General features: G+C 42.8%; 1 protein-coding gene across 1 annotated transcript; it reads right to left on the reverse strand.

Moving 5' to 3' along the window:
- Nucleotides 1-3,179: 3,179 nt before the first annotated feature.
- RPS13 (ribosomal protein S13) lies at nt 3,180-6,265 on the reverse strand (the record flags this gene model as incomplete). Its single annotated transcript, XM_080690292.1, has 6 exons — nt 3,180-3,252; nt 4,356-4,456; nt 4,695-4,864; nt 5,819-5,897; nt 6,064-6,112; nt 6,243-6,265. The coding sequence occupies 6 exons, from the start codon at nt 6,263-6,265 to the stop codon at nt 3,219-3,221; spliced, it is 456 nt and encodes a 151-aa protein (XP_080546418.1). The 3' UTR covers nt 3,180-3,218.
- Between the last annotated feature and the right edge of the window lie 2,725 nt (nt 6,266-8,990).

An 8,990-nucleotide genomic window follows, 5' to 3' on the forward strand; every position in this document is an offset into this window, starting at 1 on the left:
AAGGTCACAGCCTTCATCAGGTCAGGTCACCCACCAGCTTTGTACACACACAACCAGCTGTGGGGTTGAATTATTCACCAAAAGTAAGGAGTAAAACGAGGAGGAAAACATGAAAGGGAACACTGGAAGCAGAAAAGAATCCATATATTAATGATGAAACAACTACAGGTCTCAAGAGTAACCTATCTAAACTGGAGCTGAAGGATGGACTCTGGGAGAGTTATTACTAAACTATGGCTCAAAGTTTGGGGATGAAGCCAGGCCTGGGGATACATACCTGTAATCTCAGTACTTAGGCCAATACAGGAGGATCACAGGTTTGAGGAAAGCCTCAGCAATTCAGCTAGATCCTTTTATCTCAGAATTTCCTAGGTTCAATCCCAAGTACCACACACACAAAGAAAGTTTGAGGGTGAATTAGAAATAAGAACACAGAACACTAAGTACATGAAAAGAAATAAGAACACAGAACACTAAGTACATGAAAAAGAGATAATTACTAGCCAGGTATGGTGGCGCACGCTTGTAATCCCAGCATATGGGAGGCTGAAACAGGAGACTCCGGGTTTGTGGCCAGCCTCAGCTACTTCAGTGAGACCCTTTATAACTCAGTGAGATCCTGTTTCAAAATAAAGAATAAAAAATAGGGCTGGGGATATAGCTTGGAGACAGAATGCCCCTGGGTTTCATCCCCAGGCCCACCAGAGATAAATTATTAACATTTTAGGTAAATATATATTTACAGAAATATCAACATAGAATATTGATTTCATAGCCGAATGTGGTGGTGCATGCTTGTAGCATTTGGGAGGCTGAGATGGGAGGATCACAATTTGCAGATAGCCTCAGCTACTACTTTAAAGAGGCCCTTTGCAAATCAGTGACTTTCAATTAAAAAAAAAAAAATAGGGCTGGGGTTGTAGCTCGGAGGTAGAATGCCACTGGGTTTCATCCCCAGCACCACACACACACACACACACACACACACACACACACACACACGACCCAACAAACTATTGATTTAATCATAAAAATGTCACTAATTACAAAGATGGCAGGGAAGGAATTTATAAAACAAAATTTGGTAGAGCTGGGGATTTGAATCAATGGTAGAGCTCATTCCTAATGTGGCTGGAACCCTAGCACTACAAAAACAAAAACAACGAATTGTAGTAGAAAGTGTTAGAGCAATTCCACTTTTAAGTATATACCCCAAAGAACTAAAAACAGATATGCAAAGAAGTGCATGTCATGATGGTGCATGCCTGTAATCCCAGTACTTGGAAGACAGACAGGATGATCAAATTTTGAGGCTAGCCTCAGCAACTTAGTGACACCCTGTTTCAAAATTAAAAATAAAACAGGGCTCTGAGTCTAGCTCAGAGTTAAAGTGCCTGGGTACAATTCCTAGTACCAACACCAAAAAATTACATGTGTGTTAATGCTCACAGCAGCACTATTAATAAAATAACCAAAAGGTGGAAAACCCAAATCTCAAGAAATGAACATGGAAACATATTGTGGTATATACACAGTAGAATATTATTCAGCCATAAAAAAAACTTAAGTACTGATACATGCTATATAAATGAACATCAAAAACATGCTAAGTGCACCAGATGTGGTGGTTCACACTTGTAATCCCAGCATTTGGGAAGCTGAGATAGGATCTCAGTTCGTGCGCAGCCTCAGCTACTAGGTGAGGCACTTTGCAACTCAGTGAGACCCATTCAAAATAAATAATACAGGAAATATCCAGAGCAGCCATGTGTGGTAGAACATGCCTATAATCCCAGGGAAATTTAGACAGGGACCCCAGTAGCCAAGACAGCCTCAGCAACTCTCAGCAACCTAGAATGAAAAGGGCTGGGTGTAACTGAGGTAGGATGCCCCTGGGGTTTGAATCCCCAGTACCACCAAACATCAAAACAAAATACTTAGAATAGGAAAAGCCATAAAAATCAGAGAGCAGATTGGTAGTTGCCAGGAGCTATCAGGAGAAAATGAAAATGTTTTGTTAACCAGAGGGACTGGTTACACATTATAAATGTTAAGAAATACTGAATTTCCTTACTATGTTGGATTTTTTTTTAGACCAGCTTGGACCACTTTAGGAAAGCTTATCACTTGACTTTTCAAGGAAACCTAATTCTAGGTGTTCACTTTGCAGCTGTTACAAAAAATAGATGGGTGAATAGCTGAGATAAAATGCCAAAAAAAGAAAAAAAAATTGACTTGCTAATCATTACTGAAGATGTTTCCTATGAATTCTTGGCTTATGATAGAAAACCACTTTAAAAGACACAAACATGAGGGATTAAAAATCTATGTCTAGCTAGTAGGAATTCGGTAATATACTGAAGCAGATGCTTTTCCTATCTTTCTCTTTGTGAAACTTCAGGAGACTGAATCATTTTCATATAAAGGCCACACAATCCTGGGTTGGTGAACACAGTATTTCAAGTGTCCTGATGAGCTGGAGACCGATCCCTAAATACCAGCTCTATATGCCCTGCCAATGCTGAGTTGTAGTGCTGCCTCTTGAAAACAAGGATCTTTGCCTAGTGGTTTCAAACAATTTTGATTGTTGCTGACAGTAAAGCTAAAGCAATCTGATTAAAATTATCAAGTGAAGCCAGGCGTGGTGGCGCACGCTTGTAATCCCTGCACTTGAGGCAGAGGCAGGAGGATCGAGGCCAGCCATGCTGGCTTAAGGGACCCTGTTTCAAAAATACAGAAAATAGGTCTGGGAGTGTAGCCCAGAGGTAGAAGGGCTTCCAGGAACCCCAGTACCACCAAAAAAAAAAAAAAAAAAAAAAAAAGTGATCAAACCACTTAGAAAAAAAGATACACATCACCTTTTTTCTCATCTTTAAGCATTACCAATAAGATCCAAGGTCTCTATTCCATAAAGACTCACCTCATCTGGGCGACAATTTTAAGTATGTTTATGTTGCTGCACTGTGATTACATTAGATTATAAACAGTTTTCCCATGGCACCAAAATTGTAATTATAAGTGGCTCAGCTTAAAGGACCAGTGTTACGATTAGAGGGGTACTCTCTGTTCCTTGTGGAATCAAAATCACTCAGCTAACACTTTCCCATCAAAAAAGATCAACATATCGCTAACACATACCAGCTTTTGAATTTGAGAGAAAGGAATACAAAACAGTTTTAGTTAAACAATGATTTTATTGCTTGAGTACATAGAGAAATCTATGCCACCAGGGCAGAGGCTGTGGATGACTCACTGAAAAAGAAAAAAGGGGAAAGAAAATTGAAATTAATATGGGTCCTCAGAATCCATTCAGAATCTCCTTGCTATTTTTCATTATGGAGGTTTTTTCCAAATTGCTAAACACAATCATATAAAATGCACTGAACTGAGTTCCAGAACCAACTCGTGCTCAATCACAAAATGATGAATCTTATTCAGACATCCAAGAAGAATTGGCCAACATGAGGAAAAAGATTTTTCTGGTGAAAACCGCAAAGTGTTTAATTATACATCACTATCGCAAGCAATTTATGCACAAAATCTAAATTAGAAGCCAGGATGAATGGTGCAGGTTTGTAATCCCAGTAAATGGGAGTCTGAGACAGAAGGAATTCTGGTTCAAAGCCACTTAGTAACTTAGTGAGACCCTTAAAAAAAAAATTAAGACTGAACAGCTCAGAGAGGTAGAATGCCTGAGGTTCAAACCCCAGCACCATGCACTAAAACAACAACAAAAACAAAACTAAAACCTGGGAGCAAATGCACAAAATAAAGTGCTGCTTCTATCTAAAAGGGAATCAAAGGGCTTGTTTGTGGTCCCAATTAGAGGCTGTCAAACTATGGTCCTCTGATTCCTTTATAAATAAAATTCAATTCCCAGTACAAAAAAAAAAAAAAAAAAAAAAAAAAAAAAAAAGAAAAGAAAAGAAAAAAGAAACCAAGCCAGCTGTGATGGTGCACGCTTGTAATCCCAGCATTCAGGAGACTGAAACCGGAGGATGGCGGTTTGCGGACAGCCTCAGCTACTTAGTGAGGCCCTCTGCAACTCAGTGAGACCCAGTTTCAAAATAAAGAATAAAAAATAGGGCTGGGGGTGTAGCTTGGAGGTTGAATGCCCCCCTGGGTTCCATCCTGAGACCCCAAATCAATTCTAAGAGTCGGAGGGCTTGTCTATTTATGAATAAAACACCAGCCATGCCCACTTGTTTGGATCACCCCCTTTCCATGGCAGAGATGGCTGCAAGAGATGCTAATCATTTGGTTGGCCCACAAGGGCTAAGTAAGAAATTTACTATAAGGTCATTTACCCTATTTCCAGGGAGACTCCTATTCTGTTCAAATAGGTAAATACTTACTATTTCCAATTTGGAGGAAGGACCCGTTTGGTCTTATAATAACGAGCCAATCGGTGAATTCTGCTCTCTATCAGAATCAGACGAAATTTAGCATCCTTATCCTAAAATAAAATGTGAACAACTCAAGAAAACTATTCCAAAAAACTAATTAACATTAATTTAACAAATTAATGTAGAGCTGCCAGGCACTTTATCAGATTTTTACTTCAAAGCAATTTTAGTGCTAACTACAACTTGTGTCCTGAGTCACTTTGGTAATTCAAATCAGATGTATTTTATTTATGAAAGTCATCAATTTAAGCAATTCTACTCAACACCAAGTTTTATTTACCCTCTTACCTTTCTGTTTCTCTCAAGATGCTTTCGAACAGCAACTGCTTTCTTGATTAAATGGTAGAGATCCTCAGGAAGATCAGGAGCAAGTCCTTTGGACTTCAGGATTCTCAAGATTTTGTTGCCTGTCACAAAACGCACTTGTGCCACGCCATGTGAGTCCCTCAGGATCACACCTGAAAAGGGAATCATATTTTAACAGTGAACACCAAACACAAACCGGAGCACTGTTATGTGACAGCTCGAATGGCAAAGCACTCTCCAACTTGCCTATCTTTAAGATAGGATCTACTTTTATAAATCATGGAAACCTACAACACGAAGCATAAGCTCATGAGATACCGGAGGAAAGTTTACTCAACACCGAGAAAACCACTTTGGCGGAAATTACAAATATTGGAACCAGTGAGATTCCTGTACAAACGACTTCTTTTAATTAAAACCATCTAGCAGGGCGTGGTGGTGCACAACTGTAATCCCAGCATTTGGGAGGCTGAGACAGGGGGATCCGGGTTCAAGGACAGCCTCAGCTACTTAGGCCCTCTGCAAATCAGTGAGACCCTGTTTCCAAACAAAAAATAAAAAATAGGGCTGGGGGTGTAGCTCAGAGGTGGAATGCCCCTGGGTTCCATCCCTAGTACCACACACAAAAACTCACCTAACATTTAGCACACAGCAAGGGAATATTTCCCACTTGCACAGAGCCACAAAGAGCTGAGATTCAATCAACAACTATGACAAAGTGTACCAAGCACTGTGTACAGTCAAGTCCTCGACTTCACAGCTGATTTGACTAGTTTTCTAGCTACCCGTGCTACTAAGTATTGATGTCTGAATTGAACTGGAATGTCCAACAAATAAAGGTTAGACCCCAGTCTTTTTTTTTGTGGGGGTGGGGGGGCTGAGGATTAAAGCCCATGAGAATCCTGCCTGAGATACACACCCATCCCTTTTTATTTTGAAATAGGGTCGCGCAATGCGGAGGCTAGCCTCAAACCTGTGATCCTCCTGTCTAAGCCTCCCCATTACTGGGATTACAAGCAGGCACCACCGCATCTCACACCGGAACGATTTTTCTGCAAGTCACAAGGAGGACAGAAGGGGTGTATAGAGAGACAGTGAACACTCACCGATCTGTGAGGGAGTTAGGCCCTTCTTGGCCAATTTGTAAATCTGCTCCTTTACGTCGTCAGATGTCAACTTCAGCCACTGTTTATGGAACATAAAACGGCCTTAGGATGAGAAAGCAGGGAAAGTGCCAAAGACCGCGGGCCCCTCCACCTTCAAGGCCGCGATCCTCCCGCTTGGGCGCCGCTTCCCGCGAGGCGCGCGCCATCCTCCTCCCCAGTCCCCCCAGTCCCCACTCGCTACTTACGGTGGGGACGCTGCGGCGATAGGGCAGGGCCGACTGGGACAGGCCCTTCCTGAGGAGAGAAGAAGGGTAAAGCGGCGGCCGTGCCGCAGCAGCGCGGCCCACCACCCCCTAACCTGCGGCCCACGCTCCCTCCATGCCCCTGTCCCTGCGCCGCGACCCCCTCTTCGCCACGAGCTTACCCGGGAGCGTGCATGCGACCCATGATGGCGGAGGTCCGGCAGCAAAAAGAGAGCGAGGTGGAAACGCCGCAGGAAATCACCCCTCGCGCAGGAAGTGACCTCACGCGTCTTCGCTTCCTCCCACGGAAGAGGCGGGGCTCCGCCGCTATATGCCGCTTGACTACATGTCCCAAGATGCATGTCGGTACTGCGTCGGCGTTGACTATTGGCCGGACACACTTCCGGGCGTGCGTGAGTCTACCGCGCGGCGCGAGACCAGAGCGGGAGATTAAGTCTGACAGCAGTTTGCGATTAGAGAATTTGGTGGGGCACACCTGTAATCCCCAAATTTGAGAAGATGCAAGGGTAGAGCTTCCTTGTGCTCAAGCTCCAGTATCCCCCCAATATTAATGGTAAAATACATTGTAAGTAGATGTTGAATTTTTTTTTTTTTTTTTTGCAGTGCTGGGGATGGAACCCAGGAGCATTCCACCTCTGAGCTATACCCCTAGCCCTATTTTGTATTCTTTATTTTGAAACAGGGTCTCACTGAGTTGCAAAGGGCCTAAGTAGCTGAGGCTGGCTGCGAACCAGCATCCTCTTGTCTCTTAACCTCCCAAATGCTGGGATTACAATTGTGTGCCCCCGCACCCGGCTAGATGTTGAATTTTAATCAAACGATGTTCGCCTTCTATTAAGCCATGAGCCATTACCTTTATATATGTCACCATTTTTGAAAGCTTTTGAAAATTGGCAACTTCTTTTTCTCCCACCACCCCTTAACAAGACGCCGAGCTGGTGGCACACGTTTGCAATCCCAGTCCTTGGGAGGCTAAAATAGGATCGGAGATCCGATTAGCAAGTAGTGAGACCCATCAAACAAGGGAAACCCTGTTTAAAATTTAAAAAATATTTAGGAAGTCGAGGCTGGAGGATCCAAGCCGGCCTCAGCAACTTAAAAGACAAAAAGGTATACCTCAACTTTGTAGAGAATAGTTACTATTAATATAGTTTGTAAAGGCAGGGGTTTAATGATCAAATATAAGAAAATCGATTGGAGTGTGTGTGTCTGTGTGTGAATGAGGATTGAACCCAAGGGTTCACATCTAAGCTACACTCCCAGCTGAGAGCTGCAAATCTAGATTTGAATACTTACATTGTACCTCTGAGTGATCTTGGGTGGTTGCTTAACTTCTCTGAGATTTTGTCTCTTCTCTGGAGGATGGATATAGTAATGCCTACTTTGGTGCATTTCAGAGAGAGGTAAGCAACAAGGACTATGGCATACCAACACTTTGCTGGGTGTGGTGGCACATGCTTGCAATCCCTGCGCTTGAGAGGCTGAGACAGGAGGATCGTGCAGGTTCGAAGCCAGCTTCAGCTACTTAGTGAGGCTCTCAGCAACTTAGTGAGACCCTGTTTCTAAATAAAGTATAAAATAGTGCTGAGGGTATAGCCTGGAGGCAGAAAGGCCCTTGGGTTCCACTCCTAGTACCACAAAACTTCTATTTCTTATTTTGTAATAAAGACTTGCTTAACCTGCAACCAAGTTGTAAGGTCTTTAATTTTCCAATTCAACATACCTATTTAAATCAAGGGAACTTGCCCACCTCACAGTATCGTTAAAACCATAACAAACCCTTTACCCATTAAACAACACTCTCCTTCCATGACTAATTAATAGGCTTTCTTTGAGCCTGGTGTGATGCAATCCTATGGGAGGTAGAGAAAGGAGGATTGCGGGCTGTCAGACAGCCTCAGCTACTAGTGAGGCCCTTTGCAAGTCAGTGAGACCCTGTTTCAAAATAAAAGACTAAAAAATAGGGTTGGGGTGTAGCTCGGAGGTAGGATGCTTCTGGGTTCCATCCCCAGTACTGCAAAACAACGACAACAACAACAACGACGACAAATAGGACTGGAGATGTAGCCCAGACATAGAATGCCCCAGGGTTCAACCCTGAGTACTGGTGGTGGTGATTCTTGACAGTGACCTCTGAAGATGTTTAAAAAAATAAAACTTTTTTTTGTTAGGGTCTATGTTTCCCAGGCTGGCCTTGAATTCACAATTACAATCTTGCCTCAGTATGCAATGTATGTGGGATTACAGGCATGTCCCACCATGCCCCATTTTCAGTTTTTGTCGAAGTCCAATTTATGCACTTTTTAATGTCAAATCTATTGTCAACTTCAAAGTCTTTGTGTATGTGTGAGGGGTACTGGGGATGAACCTAGGGGGGATTCCTCCAAGATACACCCTAGCCTTTTTTGTTTTTGAAACAGTCTCACTAAACTGCTGAAGCTACCCATAAATCTGCAATCCTGTCTCACTCTCCCAAGTCCAGGATTACAAGTGTGCACCACTACAACTGGTTCAAAGTCTTAAAGATGTATGCCTATATTTTTTTCAAGAGTCTTACGGTTTTATCTGGGCATAGTGGCACATGCCTAGCAGGAGGACCACAAGTTCAAGGCCAGCCTCAACAATTTTCCAAGACCCTGTCTCAAAATTTCAAAAAAGGCTTTATAGTTTTAGTTCTTATATTTAGGTCTTTGATCCGTTGAGTACTTTTTGTGGGAAAGGTACTGGGGATTGAACCCAGGGCTCCATGCCTAGCCCACTTACTTTTTGAGATAAGGTCTTGTTAAATTGCCCAGGATGGCCTCACACTTTCAATCCTCCTGCCTCTGCCTCCTGAGATTAAAAACTGCTGGGATTATAGGCATGTACCACCAAATCTGGTTTTGAATTTATTTTTGCATGCAGTTGAT

The sequence above is a fragment of the Muscardinus avellanarius genome (genome assembly GCF_963383645.1).
Source record: "Muscardinus avellanarius genome assembly, chromosome: 1".
Lineage (NCBI taxonomy): Eukaryota > Metazoa > Chordata > Mammalia > Rodentia > Gliridae > Muscardinus > Muscardinus avellanarius.